General features: G+C 42.5%; 1 protein-coding gene across 1 annotated transcript; it reads right to left on the bottom strand.

Annotated features, from left to right (window-relative positions):
* Window positions 1-206: 206 nt before the first annotated feature.
* Window positions 207-21698, bottom strand: BFSP2 (beaded filament structural protein 2, phakinin; the record flags this gene model as incomplete). The annotated part of the gene is made up of 7 exons (XM_010190650.1): window positions 207-321; window positions 3492-3712; window positions 4192-4323; window positions 8863-9024; window positions 11113-11269; window positions 13184-13266; window positions 21476-21698. Coding segments are annotated over 7 exons (1093 nt in total), but the record flags the coding sequence as incomplete, so codon positions are not given.
* Window positions 21699-21745: the final 47 nt, after the last annotated feature.

Genomic DNA, 21745 nt, shown 5'->3' with positions numbered 1-21745 from the left:
CGTTACAAATCCCTACATGGAAATAGAGGTGTGATATCTACTGCAGTAGTAGATAATTAAATCTGTTTTCTGGTTCTGGTTTTCTTAGGAAAAGCAGTTGGAAATATGTTCATGTGCATTTAATATAGCAACTACTAGACTAGGGGATAAATACAAAGATAAATAAGTTTATGAACCCTAGCACAGACAAGCAGTTGTGGAAGCCTTTAGTCTTTCATGTTCTCAATTTCCTGTCTCACTGGGATGGTGAAAGCTGTTAACGCGTCAATAGTGTTCAGGCTGGCAAGGTGTGCTGGAGGAATGTCGGTAGCTAGCAGCAATCTACGTAAAAGTAGAGAGAGATTTCTTCACAAGAGCATTAGCACCTGATATGAAAGCACTTTGTTTTAGAAGTGCTTTGTTTGTGCTGCATTTGCCTTCTTGTGAGAAATTCACAAAAATAATCTTTTCAGTGATTTTTCTGTCTGCTAGGGATAGAGAGAAAAGCTGCTGGGAATTCATTAGTTATGCTTAGGTGCTTCCTTCTTTTCCAGCCACTTCCCCACTCTGGAATACCTTGATGATTTTGTAAGAAACTATTTCCATTCCAATGAATAAACATCTCAATAGGAATCTAATTTTTATGAAATATACTGGATCATTTGAACCTACAATCCAAGTTTGGTAGTAACAAGAACTTGGAATGACATATAAGAAACTTAAAAAAAATTCCTTCCTTTCACATCATAGTATGATTGTAGACTCATAATTTCACCAGGGTTATCTCTGTCAGTGACATTTATAAAGAACACTTTCACAGCAGGATAGCCAGCAGTGTCGTCTCATACCTGAAGCATCACTAGAAAACAGCAGAGATCTGATGCCATGTTGTATATTTTTATGCTGTAGGATTCATTTGATGATTTATAGAAGCTACTATCTGTAATTACAGCACACAAGACAGAAAGATACCTGAAAACCTATTAGGGGGTTGCTATGAAGAAATGCATAAATAATTTGTAATTTCCCTCTTCTTTTCACAAATCATAAGAGAATCTGCTTGCTCTTACGTGTCAAGAATGAGGGGGAGGTTGTGTTTCCCTCATGTCAAAGAGTGACCATAGCTAGACAGCATTCAGTTAACAACAACCCGAGGCTCTGAGGAGCCTACATTCTGTAACAAAAAGGGGAGTATAGCATCATCTGCCTTTCTTTTTTGGTAGTTGTTGGGCAATGTCTTAATCCAGATTTTTTGATCAAAATCTTGCAGGTGATACATGCCAAATGGCCTTTTCCCAGAGATTAATTGAGGAATTGTTTGTCAAGTAAATGTTGGGAAGGATTTTTCCATGTGTGGGGCAATGTGCAGGGAAAGGCATAACAACACATGTATGCTGCTTCCTGTTATTCACTGGTGGCTCAAGTAAAGTGGATTTGGAGTGTATTTGATTTTATCAGTCATTAAAAACTAAGTGGCTTTGTTGTGTCATTTTCAGTATTCAGATCAAAATATCTTCAGACTGCCTCTCATATATGCTGTATGCCATTATGTTCTCCAATATATGTCGTTTCTCAGTGGTTTTTGAGTCCACAATGAACTATGTTGTCGCCCTGTGTAACTGTCTATAATGCAAAGTCCTAATTCAATGAAAGACATGAACGGCTTCATTCCTGTGCAGGGACTTATGAAGAAAAGCTGGCATCTGCCTAAGATTCTGTGTGATAGGGGCCAAGGCTCATTATGTTTCTCTGACAGTGCAAGATCCATCTTGGCACTTTATATGATCATACTGCAAATGCAATTCAACGAGGATATCTATATTTAAAGTATAAAAGAAAGTCAGAAGTGAAAGATGGCAAATCATGATACCATCAAAATAAGACAAACTACCTTGGGTCACCCACACGTTGATGCTACGTGAAGCTTGGCCAGCCTGCCTTAAGGGATGTTGATAACACGAAAAAGCCGAGCTTATACAAAACAAATATTAAAATATATCAATGTATCAAAAAGTATCACTTTTGCACAAACTGACACCCTGGCTAGTGCTCCCAGTATACAGTAAAAGGGTGTGACCTGGACTGCAGACAGAACTGCTGTTGCTCTCCTTCACCTTCAACTTTTCCAAAAATTTAGAGCTAAAATGTGTTTATTAAGTACTGCTGGGATGCTGGCATTAGTGCTGATGTCGGCTTATGTATTGCAAAATTAATCACATCGAGTTAATGGCAGTCTTTAACTGCTTCAGCATTATTTGAAGTAGATGTCACACTAGCGAGCTGGTGGCCCTGTGATACAACTGAGTGCTGTGTGCAGGTGGGTGCTGTGTGCACAGCGGAGGGGTAAGTTTAGTCTTGATATATTTGCACTATCAAAAGTAACACTTGACTTGCTGGAAAGTGGAGGTCCTGTGTTTTAATCCAGCTCCCTTCAGCTATCATGAAAAATACTGGATGGGAAAAAAGTCAAGCATAGCCCCTGATATTCTTTATTTTTATTATAATTTTGACAACATGAGTAAATTGAAATCTGTAAGCAAAGCGATTACATGAGGAGGGTCTAATAAAGTTGTTCAAGCTACAACCTACTTCGATTGTTGAATCAAACTGAATAAAGCAGGCTGCTTTGGTGGGTTTTTAGCTTCCACGAATATAATTGGCAGTGACATCTTTTGCTTTAATGGCAATGGTCTTCTGTGGGCTGGGAGTTTCATAATCAGCTGAAAGTAAATGAAGAAAATAAAATTGGTCACTACTACAAATAGGACAATTGCTGAACCAAGAACTATCTTCAGTTCAGCTGGTGAAATCTCATCAGTTTCAGCGGGATCTGATTGTAAAACATTTTCTCCCTGACCTAAGCAGAAGAGCAAGTCAAAATCTGTGGATCAGAGTCTTAGAGGCTCCATGACTAATGGTGATTAAGGATCTTAAAAAAGCCCAACCAAGCAACCCAACCACTGTAAAGGAGCTTACAGGTTATTCCCAGAGGACAAATGTTAAGAGTCTGAACTACGTTTCTTCACAAAAGGCACAGTGAGGCAGATTCTGTCCTCGGGCTTCAGGGGGTACTTGTGTGCTAAGAAAAGGACCTTCCCTAGGATCACAGCTTTTGTATTTGGCCTGTATAGTGGAAGGGATGGCATAAGATGCCAAAGAAACAACAGCACAGCTGCTTTGTAGCTCCTAATGTAGCCCTCAGGTGCTGTAGTAGCTTTTTAATCTCAAATCTTCTGGGAAGTGAGGCTGTTAGACCTGCTGGTGTGTTCCTAAACCCTGTCCCTTCACGGCAGTGCTGGAAACTGCTCATCTCCAATACATCAGGCACCTCGGCACGGCTGGAATTGGGGTGTTCCTCCCCTTTGGCAACTGGTCCAAACCTTACCAGCTACCTCCCAGCCTTACAAAACATGAGACCCACCCTAGGCCTTCTGCTTTCCAGCAGCCTCACAGCCCCTTCCCAGAGCGCATGTGTTCTCCACCCTTGTGGCACGCTTGCTTTTAATGAGTACCTGCTTTCTTCTCCATCCAGAAGGCAGTGATAGGCAGCAATGTCTTTCTCCAGCTGTTGTTTGCTGGTCAGCAGATTTTCACGATCCCGCTGTTGCTGCTCGGTTTCTACTTTGATTTCTCCCATCTCTGCTTCCAGCTTGGAAATGACAGAGCCTAGGTTCTGCAGTTCGATGTCGTGCCAGTGCTTAGCGTCATATAAAGAGTTCTCCAGACCCCTCTTCTGTAAGGGCAGGACAGCAGACATTAAAACAGTCAGGTTTTGTATGCTTCATAGTGATTTTTATTCAGTTTTGGACACCTCTATTGAATATGCTTAAGTGGAGATGTAATATTTTGAGAATTCCTTTCTTTAGATACTTTGAAAAATGTGTATTACCATTACAAAGGTGGAACTACTTTGGTTACGAGGCGCAGATATTCTTCACATTGTCGAGTGCTACCCACCCAGCAATCTCATGAAATTATTATTGAGTATGAAGACACCGAAGATTGAAATTCGGGACCTGGTTGTCAAATGTAGCACATTTAGTGCAGCACGTCAATCAAGAAGAGCCCAGAAATATCTGGCGTCTCTGGAAACAATATCCGCTGGGAAACGGGCTTTATTCTTAAATCTGCATCCCAAGATGGGAATGTTTTCCTCAGAAGGCATGTTGAATTCACACAGAATATACCTGTTGAAAACCCAACATGACTTACCAAGGTTCTCAAAGATTCGGTTTCTGCTTGCAAGCTCTGTATTTTGCAGGCGGTTTCGTGGAACTCGGTTCTGAGGCCCTCCACCAGCTCTTCCTCCTGGGTGCGCACAGCAGCCATCGTTTCAGCCTGTTGCTGGTGAAAGATTGCGACCGTCATCACAGCCCACTCAAATTATGGTTTAGTTTCCTTACATATAAAACTGACAATATTCTTACAGTTTGTGGCTATTCTGATTTTAAGTTTGATTCTTATATATTAAATCCCTGTGTTGAACAATTCTGGATAGTTCTTAGTGTCAAAATTTTCTATGCATTTACTGTAAAATGGCTTATATATCTAAAAGTATATATAATTTATGTCAACAAAAGCTGTTCAGCATTCATACTAGTAGGTTTAAAATTACCTTCAAAAAGAAAACATTGCTGTAATGTTTCATTGCGTAGCTATACTATATTTTTTTAAGTTAAGTGTTTTCACTTAGTGTATTGGATTTCAGAAGTATTCACACTTTGCTTTTTTTCACATCGAAGTCTATGAGTCAGAGAACAAGTCATATCAAAGGTCAGAAAAATAAATTCTGTTAATTGAATTAAGATATTCTTATGCAATTTCATGCTCTTGTTGGTTGTGGGTTTTTATATGTGTTTAGTTCAGGCCCCTTCAAAATAGGTGAAGGAAAAGATACATTGTGAAAATAAAATTTCTGTATGTTGTAATGAGGGCTGAGATCAAGGTTTTCAATCCAGAGCTCTGGGCTCCAGCCAATACAATTCTTCTGTCAAAACCTACATTTCTGTTGGTTAGTGCTAAAGTTAAGCTAAGCAAAATATTTCAATTCCACTCTGAAAATTCATCTTGACCATGTCTTTCTTGCTTTTCTGATTATGCATTCTTAAATTTTAAACATAAGAACAAATTAAAAAAAAAATACCTGGCACCCTACACCAGAAATAATATTTACAAACTTTTTGGGTACCATCATGTGAACCCACAGCTTGGCCACTGTGAATGAAGTAAACTCAGGTGCAAAAGGTCAGCAAAGACAAATATGTCATTTAGGTACCAGTTAAGTAAGTCTCAAGCAGAGCTTAGGATTTATGAACCCGTGTTGCAGAGGGCTGAATTTCAATCCAAACACCAAAAGTGTCCTTTCCAGCAAATCGCACAAAGCCTGTATTTTCCAGAAGTACTCTACAGGGGCTTGCGCTTCACAGCCTAGTGATCATGGACCTGCCACTCTGGAGTAACTTGTGTCTCCTAAGTGTAGTCTGCACGTTATTATGGCACAAAGAGTATAAATGCCTCTATTTAAAGAGATACATAAGGCAGAGAGGGTGCCTTTGCATCTATTTTTATTGCCTACACTCATTACCTGAAGCCTGATACTGTTCATTCACGTGCTGGTGGCCCAAATGCTACCTATAAATCGAACTTGCTCTTACCACAGGTGATGGTGAAACTCCTCCAGGAGCTACCCTAAGCTGTCACAGCTACCTGACACTAGTGATATGCATGTATTTTATGGGGCAGTTAAAACATGCTCTGAATTGGAACTGAGCTTACCAGAACAGGCAGATGGAGTAGATGGAGGTGGCCGCATCAGGCCCTGAGTACTGAAGATGACACAACAAAGTGCACACACAAGGATAGGCTATACTGAATTGTGGTGCCCACAAACGGCTAGATCAATGGAGAGAGAATGAAATTATCTTCCTAAGTCTTTATCATTTTGGTGCCTGAGTTTCCTAAGAATGTGTGAATTTCAAGCACAGCTGTACAGTTCTGAGCCAGGCATTGTGCAAGAGTGCAGGATTTCACATTAGCCTGTTTTACATGGAATCAGGATAATGAAAGGATGATTTGTGACACACCACCAACATCCAGACTCTGATCAGCATCGTATCTGCAGAAGGAAAGCAGCTTTGATAAGCTCTTAAGAGTTTTGGGAACGTGTTAGCAAAGCAGCGGAGAAAGGAGAAACAATCAACATAATTCACAAGGTTTTTCAAGACATTTTGTGAGCTCGAGCGTAGAGGGTGACAGAGGAAGCTGTGTAATCATGTGCTTGGGGCAGTGCATTGCCATGGATCCACAGCTGCTCAAGAGACAGGACATGGAGAGGAGGATTAAGGTCTAGTTTCATTCTGACAGAAGTTTAACAGCATGGTGCCTCAAGGTGTACTGCCTTTGGGATGAATTGTGAACCAGAAGGATTTATGGATAGCAGAAAACAATACAGATTAGCAATGAGCAGAGGGGGGTGTGTGGAATCCAACCTCATGAATGAACAGCACCACATCATTAAGTAAAGCATTTTTCAGGGGAAAATATTAAACAGCTTGCTTACAAGGGTTTAAATAACTTTTCCCAATTCAGGGAAAGGTTTTGAGCATTATGGACAAAAAAGTGCATAGGTCAAATCAATGGCCTCAAGTTCTGAGGTGACTTACTCATCTAAAACAGTCCCATAAGAAACTCTGATATGTATTAATATAAATTGGTATGTTTTGGTGCATGAATGAATACCCGTGAAAAATGTAGCCAAGGCTGCAAGTCTAGTCAGAAGACAAAGCAAATGAGGCAGGAGAATTAGGCAGAAAATAACTGCCCTGACATCTAAGTCAGTCCTAGGATGCAATTTGAGATACCTTGGTCTCAACTGATCACAGCTATGCCAAAGAGTGGGTGCAGAGAAAGAAAATTAAAATATTAGGGACCAAGGAAAACTCACAAAGAGAGATTAAAGAAAACAGTAAAGAAGAGCAAAGGAGAGGAGGGAACTGCTGTCCATCCTCTGATATTGCAAAAGAGCAAGGACAAATTTTTCACATTATGGATAACCAAATGGCGAAACTTATCCACATAAGATGATGTAAGTCCACAAGCTTAGTAAAAAAAAAGGCTGGACGCAATTAGCAGAACTCTTGTTATCTGTATAAATAGTAATAATCTGAATAAATCTGTGTGAGATACAAAACTGCATCATCTGGGTTTAATGAGAGGTGTATTTGGGGGCAAAAACCCCTAGAATATCATACCAGAACCTGCTCTGATTTAGAACTGGTCTTGCCAGAAATCTGTGAAATCTCATTCTTCCTTCCATTAAAAAAGCAAAGCCAAAACAGGAACAAGTGAAACTAGTAAGAGCTTAGACTAATATGGGTAAGTAGGGTGGGATGGTATAAGTTATGTCTGGTCACTGGAGTTTCTCTGCCACATCTGGTGCTGGCCACAACCAAAGACATGTTCAGTCTAGTATGAGCTGGCAGTTTTCTCCCCAGATGATATCTCTGAGCAGCTGAAAGACCAGATATTGAAGGTAGGAAAGAAATGGGAAGAAAGAAGTTGTGAGGGTGTGTTTGCACAGGAGGAACAGGAACAAACAGGACAGGAAAGTGGGGACACTGAAGAATTTGGTGCTGTCAGAGTAAGGCTCATTTTGCTGAAACCTAGCAGTGGGCCAGGAACAGATTTTTCTAAGAAAGGTGGAGGAGGCTACTTAAGGATGCTCTGGCTTTTCAGGGCTGTATATGCTTTGTATAGATGCACCGTCTGGGTCACGCTGTTTATTACTGTTTCACTGGCTTCCTTTGGGCTGCACGAGCTGAAAATCAGGCCCCCAAAGACTAACCTTGGGAAAATTCTGCTTAGTGACAGTCTGGTCAAAACTCGATGGGCTCTCTGGGATAAACTCCTCTGGGTGGCCTCTTGTACATTCCCTAGCATCTTTGGTATCACTGTTGTCACAGGATTTTTCTTTGTTTTGAAAATAAGCACCTACTCCGGGCTTGCATTTATCTATGCAAACATATTTCTTGCTTTTCTTCTTGTTGTTTGCCTTCACTCCCCCTTCTCCTCTCACGGCGTCTCTGTACCATGGAAGGGAGGGACTGTTCTTGTTAAATATTTCTGTAGCACAGCTGTAGTTATGATTTGCTGTGCCATGCTCTGCTGTAATAGCCAACTCTGAAGGAGATGGCTACTAAAATACAGGATTGTGCACTGAACTTAATGCTTCAGCTCTGCAAAAATACTTATTTCAGCCAGCCACTTTGGAAAATGAGTGATCCTTCCATGACAGAGAAAAAGCTGCATTAAAAGAGTGTTTCAGACTCAGCATTGGGAGAGGAGAGAACTTTTAAAGGCTGTTATCATCACTTTTAATTTCTAAGTTAATATCCAGTTTTCCCACTGCTGCCAAAGGAAACAATTTCAAGGACAAACCCACAAGGGCTCTGTAGCTGTGTAATTAGTGTAAAGCAATGTGTTTTGCTCTTTTGATTTATAGATCCCTGTAAATTGTTCAGTGGAGGAATGGCCCTAGTAAGAAGGGTAACAACTGTGGCTCATCCGACACAGAAGGTATCAGCTAGTGAAGTTTCTTTTTCTTAGCCAACATTTCAGAGCCTTTAGAAGGCTCCCACAGATACCTCTGATATCAGCAGGGCCATTTCCACTTCTGCTTAACTCCGTGCATCCCAAGAAAGCAACTGATATTTATGAGTTTATTTTCCCATGGACTTGGACCAAAATCCTTTAGATTGTTAACATCTTTTTTGTTTCAAAAAAAGAAACGCAAACACTCAACCCTCAATGTTACTGCAGAATATTTGACAGATTTTGTGTTTGCTTCAAATCCTGTAATGTTAGGATGGGTTTCAGAGCGCTTACCTTGGTACGCAGCAGGACACCTGTCTCAGCGCGATTCTTTTCAATGTCTCTCTCCCAGTGGATTCTGATTTTTTCCAGGATGTCATCCAGGCCACTTCCCACGGGAACATCAAGATCTTCCAGCTGAGATCCAGCAAGCTGCTTGTATAATACCTTCACATCCTTGAACAAAAAAATAACAGACATAAAAGAAGGTTAACTGGACAATTGAGCAGCAGCTTCAGAGAGGCTCAAGGAAGAGCTCCTTTGGTGCCACAAACAGAGAAAATAATTAAATTTGGTCCCAAAAGGTGTCTCTACATTAATGACTTAGTGCACTGGAGATGTAGGCATGCATCTACAGGGAGATACAACAAGTTGTGAAAAAACAGCAGGAGTTCTACAGCCTCGCAGCTTGTGTGAGCCATGTGTGCTTTGATGCATGTGTGAGATGAAGAGCACTCTTCCTTCTTTACATAAAAGTGCACCAAAACCCCATAAGCAGTAGAGAATTAGTGTGTCTAGAATTGCATGCTTATAAGTAACACAGCTCTTGTACATTGTGTTCAGGAACACAGGAATAAGTCAGATTTGCACATCTATCTGAAACCGTCTGGCACCACAATCTTTTTATAACTATCTATTTATATGTGCTATTGGCATAAGCAAAAAAAAAAAAAGTAGTGTAAAGGCATTTGGGAATTGTATCTGTAAGCAATGGCCCCTGACAGTGACAATACTGGAGAAAAAAAACCGGTTGGGAATTACATGAATTATGAGCCTGCAAGAATGAAAGCCTCTAAATGTGCCCACTCCAAGTTCACAAAAGCTTCAAAAGGACTTGATGTGGATTTCCTGGTGGGCGCACTGGAGGAAAGAAAGGTTTGAATTAGTGCAGGAAGTCCTTGGGACTTTATTGTGCCAGATCTCAGCTGGAGTAATTGCAATGGTTGCTTCCAGCCTTTATTCTGTGCCTCCTCTTGAGCAGCTTCCCCGGTGCTGCTGCGGGGACAGCCAGGCCTGTGCTGAGGCAGTTCTGCGAATGCTCAGGTACCCACAATGGGTAAAGAAAGGAGCATCCTTCACCCTGCAATGGCTCCTCACTGCCTAAATGTGGAGTGAGAGGAGCTGTTGGAAAGCTGGTGTTTTCGTTATCCCACATATATGGGCAGAGAACAGCATCAGTGATGGCTTTCCTGGTTTCACAGCAATCATTGCAATACACTGAGTTTTAAAGGGGATCTTGTGTATTTCTATCCCTTTTCTGTTTTCCCTCTTATCTAAAACAACATCCATCTTTCTTGTGCCATGCAGTGGTGATGAAGCCACTGGTTATTTGCTGCAAAATGCCAGCCTTGGGATTAGACTCATGAAAGCCAGGAGAGGATGGAGCGACCTCATCTTGGCAAGCCAAGTCTCCATATGCCTGCGAATGTTGCTGAAATCTTGTGGTTGGAAAAACAACCTGTAAGAAATGTAAGGTAGGACAGTGCATCACTTCCCTGAGACATCTCAATTCAACGTCTCTTTTACTTGTGAGGAATCAGCACTATTTCTTGCTCTCCCTTATTGTGGGATTGATTAGCAGTAGCTCCATATTTGAGCCCTTATCAGTAAAGATGCTGATTTGGCCCCGATCCTGAAACCTCTGCTGAAGGGAATAAGTCACCTTCATGCAAAGAGTGCTGGTGGATAAAATGAGTAAGTGGGAAAGTATTGCAAGATTGGGTAATAATGGACTTCCCTTCCAGCTGCCCATCCCTGTGACTTGCTTTAGTGGTGTGTTGCTCAGGAGAGACTCAATTTTGGGAACCAAGCAGGTTGCTAACCCAAGCAGGGTATTTTCAGAAGAGCCGAAGAGTTAATGCTCAGCGTTAGTGCAGCAGGACCAGAGCTTGTTCCTTGCACATGCATCTTCTTTACATCTCTGGCTGAGGATCAGACCTCACTGTTGAGATGTCCACATATGTGAACATGCAAACCCACGACCCTCATGTGGTCTAGCAAGAAATGAAGTGATGACATCTCTTCCATGTCATATATATTGGACGAGAAAGAGTTAAAACTTCAATGTCAGAAATTTGATCGTTCCTCAGAGGTTAGTGCTTTAAGTTAACAGAGAAGAGAGAAATGGGAGCAGATTTCAGGAGAATCCCGCCGCACAGACACAGCAGACGGAGCGCTCTAGTGCCTGCCTTGCCCTAGAGGTATGATACCAACCCGGTGAAGCAGGCACACATTGGCTCTGCAGTGTCCCAAGTCTGGACTTACTTCTTCATGATTCTTTGACAGCAAAGTTAGTTCTTCCTTCATGCTCTCTATCTGACTCTCCAGATCCATTTTAGTCAAATGAGCATCATCAATCACTTTATACAGGGAATTAATTTCATCTTCCACTGCTTTTCTGAATGGCTGCTCATTTTCATACCTGCAGAGAAAAAGAAAAAAAAAAACCCAACAAAATCCTTAGTACAGCACAGCTCAGCAAGAAACATCTGCATTTTTTAAAAATGACACCATTGTGCTAATTAGCTCATGTGTCCCAGACAGAGGCACAGAAACACAGAAGATACACTTTGCTCTCACCTTGTCTTGCTATACTTCAATTTAACTGCCTGAAGTACCCTGTCATTAACTCAGAGTGCAATAAAAGAGGCCAAGTTAGCAGCCTGCGCTACAGTGGTTATCAGCCTGATAGGATTCCTGAATAAACATGGAAAGGCATGTGGCCTCTTGCTAGATCTGGTGTTCGTATACAGTATTATTATGGATGATGTTTTCTCTGTTTGCTTGGCTGTAAAATAAGAATAACTGATGATTTGTGCACATAAAAACTTTTCAAAGCTATGGTTAAAGAAAACACACATGCATCGAGCATTACTTTTACTAATGAATATGCTGATAGACATCTGATCTATGTTCCAGAGTCCCAGCCCATGCTTAAGACCAAATCCTAGTTGTATCAAAATAAATAGGAAATTTGAGTGGTTGATTTGCCAACTAGAACTGCTGTTAAAGCAAATGGCTCATTTCTAAACCATGAATGCAATGGTAGGGACAATTGTGGTGGGCAGTTGCTATTCTACAGCGCTGCTTGCTGTGTCGCTCTTGTTCGCACCTTCTCATTTTAGGCTTTCTATTGAAAATGTGGCCGAGTTGCGTGGCAAATCTCCTTGAGTGGGAGGCTTTTGTGTCAAACTCAGGCCATTTGGGGACTTGGTGGCCAGGGAGGTTAGATAGGGGGGGTGGCAGGTTGGATGGGAGCCAGCTTCATCAACAAGTCCTGCACTCTGCCCCTTGAGAGCCACCTCCGTTGCTTGGAATTCAACAGCTTGGGAAAGTGGCAGCTGACCCCAGTGAGAACTAGGAGCATTTACTGTGCAGTGGGCTGATTTGACATTGGTTTTGTTATGTAGGCTGCTTGTCCAAGTCAGCTGACATTTTAAAAAAGTAGTTTTTAAAACTACGTAAAATATGAGTGTTTGCTGAATGCAAAGCCACAAAATGGGTTTCTCAGAGTTGTACCTTTCTGAAATAAAGGCGAACCTAAGAACATTAACACACAAGTTGATATGATTAAATAAAATAAACCAGAGAGAAACACAGAAGTTTAAAGGATGATAAAAATTACAGGAAATAAAAATCAATTAGTTTGAAATACAGTTTGTGTGTTAGATCTTGCAAAAAGCTATTTGTAAATGAACAAGTCCATTACCAGTACAAGCTAAAAGGATCATCAGGCCTTCTGAGTAAAATTTAAAGAGCTCCATGCACTCATGTACATTAGTATTAGGCTTTGCAAACAGAAAGACATTAAAAGCCTAGTTTTCCAGTATTTAAGATCTTCTTTTACTATTCATTTATCTCAGTAAAGACAAAGAAAATCAGTGCAGCCCATTTCTGTTTTCTTATCTAACGCTCCCATGCTGACATTGTAGTGGTACAATTTTTGTTCTTCAGCTGCTGCAGCAGAATGACTGTTACTTTCAAAATCACTTGTGTGGTACTGAAAATTAAAATTAAAAAACACATGGAAGTTTGCCTTTACAAAATGTCAACCCAGATTGGGATGAACACTGACCTCTCAGGAAGAGATCAGTGACTGCATATCAAGGAATACCTTAGGTAATTTTGCTAGTGCACATTTTTGTTACTATGAATCTTCAAAAATCTTCCAAAATAATGTTATCATCATCATAATTTTGCTGTTACAACCGTCCTGCCAAATCAGGAGGTTGAATATTCAACTTAAAAGAACGAGCCCATTCTACTCACTAAGCATTGCTCCCCTATAGAGTAAGTTTCAAAGGAAGTGGCTAGCTAGGTGCCACCACAAGACTACCTGTCTTTAAAATCTTCAGCACAGGCTTGGATGTTCTCGGTGTGCAGCATAAGACGAGCATTTTCAAGGACTGCTTCGCCTACCTAGAAGAAAATGACAAGAGAGCTCAAGCAATGAAGAGTTTCAGCACGTTCGCTCCATGCACTGCACATGTATCTTAAGCAGATTCACAGCTTTCATTCTGAAAATAATCCTTTAGCCTAGGGCTGTTCAAGTGACTCATTCCAGCTAATTTAATCAATGAATTTTGTACATATAATTTCACAATTTCTCTGCTAACAGGCTGCAATTTGTCACCAAACTGTTCATTGCTCCTAAGCATTCATCTTCTTGTGGAAACACATTTATTCTGATCGTCAGCTGGTCGCAAGGGGCAAAATTCATTGCTGCGTGCAAGGTACGTTCATCATTTAAGTCCCACTTATATTTTCTAGATATAGTTTAAGTAGCACTTATGCAGTTCCTATTCTACTTCCCATGTCAGCAGTCCTCTTCAGGGTCATCCTCTCCGGTGAGATGAGGAATACTCGTTGCTTTTGCCGCCTGCGAGCCGTCCTCAGCTCCCAGAGCATCGTTTTTCTTCTCTGATGGGATCCTGTAAGCTCTTGCGATAGATAGGAGACCTGAGAAGCAGGCAGTCTTCAAAGATTATTACACTGAATGTGAAATGCTTTGGAAAGATTGTGCAAATAAGACTGTGGAGTCATTCCTATGGCTCCTGGGGGGTATCTTTAATGCCCAGGAGGTGCTTGAGGGGTAAGCAAGCCTGAAATACTTGTAAAACAGCAGCTTGCTGTGATTCAAGAGGGTTATATAAAACACCAAAAAGGTAAAAAAAAAGACCACTGCCTGCCCTGGAGTCACACATGCACTGAGCTATGGAGGTGGCCCAAGACGTGCTGAATTCGGTAGCACGCATAGAGCAATCATCTCTGTGCATAACTATGTGGGGGCTCCCGCCATACCGTGGTCCATGCCGTTGCTCTGGAGGAGCTAAACTGAACATCTCTTTGGTCTTTTTCAGGAGATACCCATGGAGATTTTGCAGTTGAAACTAAACCACCTCATCAATTAAATAAAGCAGCTTTTTAAGTGGGCCAGGAGATTTCTTGAAGCAGAAATCTTTCTTTAGATAGTTAAGTCTGCAACTAAATGAGATTGCAAATCCCCTGAAGCACTCTGCTCCCCCGAGGTGAAACAGGCCATGCAATGTGGAGACATCAGGGCTGCATCCAGGCAAGTTATCTCAAGTGGGATCATTGCCTTAGTATGGTCCTACCTGCTATATGGCCTGCTGCGGGGTGATGGGGTGGAGGTGGACATGCAAGGCTGAAGCATTTATATGTGGTAATTAACATCTATCCTCATGAAAAGTGGCTTGCTGATGCCTTACAAATGATTTACAAATGCTTGGACAAACAAATATGAAGTATGCGAAGGCACCTGATGAGGAGTAACCTTCTCCCCACAATGAGAAGTTCCCAATAGGTCATAAAGTTAAAAAACACTGCATCTTTTAAATCTGAAGAGGCACAAGAGTTTAAATAAGGTGGTTTGCTTACTTCTTTCTACTGTTGGGAACAAAAAGAAGAGGTGGTTGTGGCTGGAAGCCTGGGGCTGGAGCTCTGTTCCTGCTTGGCTTCCAAAGGCAGCAGAGCTCAGGCCATTGCCCACGTGGCCGATTTTTCTTAAATAACTGGGATTTCTCAGCCAATTCCCACGAGTGTAATAGAGTGACAGGCCATCTCAAGGGCATACAGTTCCAACATGTTTCCTGAAAAGAGCATCTAGACAGAGGGGAGAGATCCTGTACATGTTGCCACTGGGCAAAACAGGATGCGTTTTCGGCATGAGAAACCTAGAAAACACAGGAGTTGGAGATCTTATGAAAGCCACAGGTGTGGGCAAAGAGATGGTATCTGACGGCCAGCAGCCAGTGCGACCATGCAGCACACAAGTACAGAAGACCTTTGTGTGCTCTGCACACAGCACTGGCTCTTCATCGTTCAACCCCTTTTATTCCTTCTTTCTGCTTTTTTGCAACCCTGCTTTGCCAGCACTGGCCTAACTCCTCAGCCCCTGGCTTGTCCCTTCTGCCACATTTCAGAGTGGCTGGGCAGAGCCAGGATTTTGGGACCATGCTGCTCAGCCATCCTTGGGTCCCCTTGCACCAGGAGACCTGAGTTTCTCCTGAAAGATGGAGAAAAGATATTTAGTTTTCACATGGCAGCAGCATGGAGGTAGAGGCTGTTCTTGGACCCAAGCTCTGAATTTTGGTTGGGTTTTTTTTCCTAGAGAAAGTATTTAGTCTTCCTGCCAACTCGTAAATGTGTGGATTATCAGAGAAGCTTTGATTTTTTTTCCTGACCCAAATCAAGGAACCAAAATGCTGCCCCATGATTTGCCCTGTCCTGTCAAAACAAGCCCATTTGCCTCTGGCAGTGAGCCCCTGCGGTTACAGTATTTGACCTAAAGTCTGATGAAAATGGATGTCTTTGAGGGAATTGGGAACATCTCACAAGTAAAAGTAACACTAAATCCTGTGAGCTGCCCAGTGCCACTCAAAGGTATGTTAATGGCTAAGTTTAGAGGCTGAATTCTGTGTAAAAATGGCTTTTGGGCTGCATCGAATGTAGAAGCAGGGAGTAGCTGATGGAAATCCACTGCCTGGATTTCTGCCTCTGTGCAGAGGAAACCTGTTTTTTGAAAGAGCTTTTCAGTAGTAATCTTGTGGCTTTGTTGAAGCATTTGATGTGGTTTCTTAGCTGCCCCACAAGTGGATGTCTCTACCAGAGCCCTGGTATGATACTCCTGAGGACTCGGTCAATACCCAACTCTCCTCTTCATAGACCAGCTGCTGATGCCAGATACTCAGTGAGAAAATCCAGAGCTTTACAAAACTGCACCTAAACCTGAACTGTGCTGTGTAAATAAGAATGGTATAAACTCATCTAATGTTTGGAAGGCTTCAGCGATGAGCGTTGCAGTGGGAGCCAGCAGGCATTTCAGGGCCTGTCAGCTCTCCTGGAGATCAGCTGTGTATGCTTTAAATCTGACAGTGAACCTGAGGGATAAATAATTACACGGTAGTTTCTATGTAGAAACCAGGTTTCCTGAAAAATTATCTCTGATTTGCATGAGCTGTGAAATCCTTTCCCTAGGCTTAAGAAGAAGAGATGTAAGACTTCCATCTAGTGGCTTTTTTGTTTGATTTAATTCTCCTAAAAATCAACAGCTGGATGCAAACACGCAGCATTATTGAGACGGATCTGTAGCCACTCTGCTGACACACGTACTAAAACGCATGATGCAGCAGTTTTGGAAATGCCCTTCTTTGTGTCCAGTGGAAATGAGAGGGCTCGCAATGCTGCAAGCACTTGGACATGGCCTCCAAAGCAGAAGGCAACACTGGGAGGCTTAATTCACTGATGCTCATGTGGCATCTAAATGGCCAAGATAGGAAGTGTTATCAAAATGCAAATATTATTATTAATAGCAGCTCCTCTAAGTTCCGTGTTGTCTTCCAATACTTAGATCTGTGGTGCACATACACCTTTTGAGCATTATTTTTTTCACCTCTTGAATTAACACTGAGTATTTGTGTTAACTAGAAAGCAGCAACAATTTTATTTGATTTCACTGTGGTTTTATGGACATGAAAATGCTATTTTAATTTTTAGAAAAAAAATCTTACCAAAATCTGCATCAACATACTGGCCTGTTGACTGGGTTACGACTGGCAACAAGGAAAACCAGCTGCTTCGAGGGAGTTTGTAGCCTTGCTAAAGCATGATATGATACCGATGCTTATTGGGAGAACTTATCCCTGGTGACTGGCAACTTTTGATGTTTAACAGAGATTGGACCAAGTTTGGGATTGCAAGATTTACCACGCCTTTCAGATTCTTAGCTGTGCTTTATTGATAGCTTTGTATAGTTTTGCTATTCCTACAAATGCCTAAATCCTTTCTGAACGCTGCTGAATCTGTGGTCTCAGGTGTGGCCTGCGATAATGAATCTCATGGTTTAATTATTCATGTAATGGAAAATTATCTGGCTTTTAAGTTCACTTCAATCAAAGCAAATGATGCCTCCATGGAGAAAGAACAGAAGATGCCAGCCTAGTCATTCCTTCCACACGCAGGAGGAAATGGTTGAGATCAGCCCATTGCCTCCAAGACATAGTAATTACCAGCTAAATCAGGCTAAAAGCAGGCAGCCCATTGCCTGCTGCTTAGATACCAAGCAGAACATTCGTAATATTTTGTTCATGCTTTCCGTGTTGACCCCTTCTCAGAGCCTGAAGGAGGAAAACCCAAAGGCAGCGAGAGTGGCATCAGTTGAATCACCTTGGGAAAGGTGATACCTGGTGAGGGGCTGGGAAGATTAATGGGTCCTTTGCTTCCTGCTGCATCCAGGGAATCATGACTTCACTTATACATTGAATATTTTGTAAGTAAACAGGACTACATCAAAGAATACCTGGTTCTCAAAGCAGGGATACCTCCTAAAGAAACGATCTATAAAAACTGTGATGTTGCCTAAGCACAAGAAGAAAACCTTCCCCCCCCCCCCCACCTCACAGCTGTATGGGAAGGTGGTCCAAGGTTATGCTGTTGGAGGTGGCTAAGAGGCCATTAATTAAACCTAATTTATTGCCATCCTCTGTATGGTGGTGGACCAAGCTCTGTGCCATTTTGGGTGAGTTTGTTGTGCCCAACAGAAGGCTGTTTCGCCCATTTACAGACACTCATCACGCACTGCGTTATGTTTGAGTGTGTTACAGATAATTCTCAGTGGCTCTTCTGGCTCCGTAGCAAATAAATGATTACTGGGTGCGAGTCCAAATGTGACTCCTCAGGCTGCCAGTCCTGTGTATTCTCTGGGTTTAACATTAATGCTGACAGTAAGGCCAGGTGCAAATAAAAGTATCTCTATAGAAAAACTCCGGTGATCTTTCAAATGCTCCCAACCATGCACAGGGTTCACAGCAGTGATAGAACTGGTCCAGGATGTTGGCTCCTTCTTCTGCTTTTGTGTTTACTCCTGTGATCTGAACTGTGCTCCTTGCTGAGACTATTTTAACCGTCCACTTTTCCCTGGTGCTGCCATGCTCCCTGGGAAGGAATTGCCCTTACAAACAACCTCCTATTCTGCAGTAGAGACACATTTGATTAGAGACAGAATTTTCCACAAGAAGCCTGGGATGAAGCCTGGAGGAAAGGCGTACGCCCTGGGGGCAAAATGAGATGGATTTGTATTTCTGTCACATGAATTCCTCTCCGCAAGGATTTCTCATTTCCCTGGTTTCCTGCAGAAATCCTCCCATTTTGCGCCTGCCCCAATTAGTGTGTGTCCACCTGCTCTGCTAAAACCCAGCTGCCCAGGCGGATAATTAATGCTGTGAGTTGGAGAGTGGCTTCCCATCATTCAGCTCCCATCAGCGATCCCCTGCTGCAGTAACAGCTCTGACAACTGCAGCGAAACACAAGTGTTTTTTCCCCTGAAGGACCCTCCACTTGTACCCTCCAACCCACTCGTTGCCATATTTTTTTCCCCTAGCTCTGTATTTGTCAGAAACGCTGGCACCCAGTTGTTATTGCTGGGAGGATAACCACATGAAATCTGGGATGCTGGAGCACAGCCCAGGAAGGGCAGGAGGGAAACGGGACCTTGGACCTGCTGGGGTCTCTCCTACACTACTGTGGAGATGGGCCCATCACATTTCTGATTTTGGGACCAGGACAGTCCTACGTGGCTGTATCCTTTTCTTCTCATGAGCAGGGCAAAAGGAAGGGGCTCCTGTCTAGACCACCCTCCCTACATTGTGTATTTTTCTTTGCTGCTTCTTGTACAAAGGCTGCTCTTATCCTGAGTGTCTGGGTTAAACCAGGCGGCTGCTCAAGTGGCTTTCTGCTCCAAAACTTTCACAACAGCTTCATGTGACAGGCACTGAGGGGTTTACAGCTGCCAGGTTATCCCCCCCTACCCCAGCTGAATGCATGGGGCTGGCCAAAAATCAAAATGAAACCTCAGATTTTGCAGGAGCTGAAAAAATGATGTGTCACATTGAGTCAGATGGGGACATCTACAGAAAATCTAAATATATTGACAAAAATTGCATCTAGAAATGCATCTTCCAGGTATCTCTCATTTCTGTTACACCTTGCTCCTGAACACCTTTGACTTTTCCTGCTGGGATGTGTTGTGGCAGAAGGGTACTGACACATAAAGTGATTGCAGTTGCTTCTGCAGCAATTTTGATGTTGTTTTACTAAATGTGACAGTTTTGGTGTTGATGCTGGCACTCTTTTGCCAATTAGCTCCAGGATGAATGAGTTAATCAGTGTTTGGGCTGGATGAGGTCCTACTTTCCTTTTTGGTGAGATGCTTAATATAAAAAAAGCAAAGAAACCTATTAGTCAGAATTGTACTTAGCTCAGATTACAGCTGAGAATGTCAAAACCTAGTAAGTGATGCTTCTTTTATTGATTTAACTGAAGTAATTTGTAAAACTTTATGTATTTTCTAATGTGTTAAATGTTTATTTATTTTCTTAATGGTTAAATAGATATAGACAATGCTAATCTTTTCCTCTTATTTTCTATGATACTTGCAAACGCTATTACTACATAGCTTTATTTTCCTGCTTTTATATAGGAAAAGCCCAAGATAGATTTCATTATGAGCTGCTCTTATTTATTCATAAGAAAGGGAGGTAGAGGCAAGGGGGCAGGATGACAATGTAAAGAAAGCTTAAAAGAAAAGCAATTTGGATGAAAAACTATTACATGAGTAGGTTCATCTGCACTGCAGTGCTGGTGTTTCATATAAAGAAAATCAAACAGTCCTTCCTAACGTACCTGCAGTCCTACTTTCTTGATCTTAACCATAAACACCAGCAGGTTTACAGATCAGGTCTACAACTGCAAAATGGGACACTCATCTGGAAAATGCAGGATGGCAGATGCAAAGTATTAACACGTATCTCACATCGAAGTCCCTATCCACCCCAGCAAGATGATGGGTTTGAGGGTATGGCTTTTTGTAAACACCCCAGGTTCAAAGCAGCCATTGCCTTCAGCAGCCGGTCCCTTCAGGAAGCTGTATAGGATTAGCGACAACAGTGACATTTACCAATACAAAAAGACAACAACTTTACAAGTTGGTGCTTAACTGGATGTTTCTGCTGGTGTGATCCTTGTACAACAGCTTATGCCACCACATTCAGGGTTCAGATGACATTTGTAGTGGTCTGGCCGAAGACCTGCCCTAAAATGCAGCGCACTGTAAAAATACACCCTCTTTCCCATGACAAGTAAAACTCTGGCCAGCCCGAGGTAAAACATACAGTTGTCGTGGGGAATTTGACTTTCAGGCTTTCTGAAGTCCCACCGGCGGCATTTTCTGTGCCTGCACAAGTGCTGCTGGGATGAGATGTGCAAGATGCCAGGCTCCAGCAATTTGGGGTCTCGTTCACTCCCGATGGCTCGGAGCTGAGAAGCTGGGACGTGCAAGGTGCACCGAGACCTCGGGAGACAGAGCCCTGTGTTCACTGTGAGCAAGACATCAGCCTGCAAAGTTTTACTGGTCTTACTGGTCAGCAAAAGGAACTATTTCTTGTCCACGAGGTCAACGCGAACACCTTTTTGCACCCCCACAATAAACACTTTCCTGAACTACCCACAGCCTGCGCCATACGGAGAAGGTGGGAGTAAGGGGTGGTGGGGTAGCAACAAAGGGAAGGAAAGGAGTCTCTCATTTGTAGTCATGTAATTATTATTTTTAAATAAACAGGGCTTTTGAAAATGTGATTAAGCAAACAAGGGAATAAAGTAAAAAACTGAATTGCTAATTAAAAAAGAAACCAAACCACAACATGCTTGTAATGATATCATGTTGGGGGATAAACTAATTCAGTCCTAGCAGTTTTCTTTTGATAATTTTTATGCTCAATATAATAAACACAGCTAAGAAAAAAAAAATAAGGAAAAAAAAACCTCACCCATTTTAATCAGCCCAGACTATTGCCCCTTGGGGTGCATTTCAGTCGCCCCCATGCGCAGGACGCCCAAGGCAATTCTCCTGCTTAATAGGCATTTTCCACAGCACGCTGTGAAATGCTAATGCTAATTATCATGAAGATAGATTCAAACCCCTCCGTCTAGGGCACCACGCCTTGAAACCAGGCGGCATTCATCATCAGCATCAACCCTCGCTGCTCAGGGCTGCTAATGACGCGTGAAGCTCCCCCCCTGTACCCCTGGCTGCCAAAAGTGCTCCGACGCTCACCTGATGGTAAATCGCCTCCCAGTTCTCCCGCAGCGCTCGCCAGCTGCCCACGCTGGCCGCTTTCTTGTCCAGGTAGACTCTGATGTGCTCCTCCAGCTCGTGGTTGACCTGCTCGAGGGCTCGCACCTTCTCGATGTACTCCACCAAGGAGCCATTTAGGCTTTCGTAGGAGAGACCCCTGGCCTTCTCCAGCCCCGGGGCCAGGGGCACAGTGGCGGCGGAGCTACGCAAGCCCTGGAGGAAGACGCTGCTGATGCCCAGGGCTCTGCG

This window comes from Mesitornis unicolor, unplaced genomic scaffold (genome assembly GCF_000695765.1).
Source record: "Mesitornis unicolor isolate BGI_N332 unplaced genomic scaffold, ASM69576v1 scaffold41528, whole genome shotgun sequence".
NCBI lineage: Eukaryota > Metazoa > Chordata > Aves > Mesitornithiformes > Mesitornithidae > Mesitornis > Mesitornis unicolor.
This window is presented reverse-complemented; position numbering and strand designations above follow the sequence as displayed.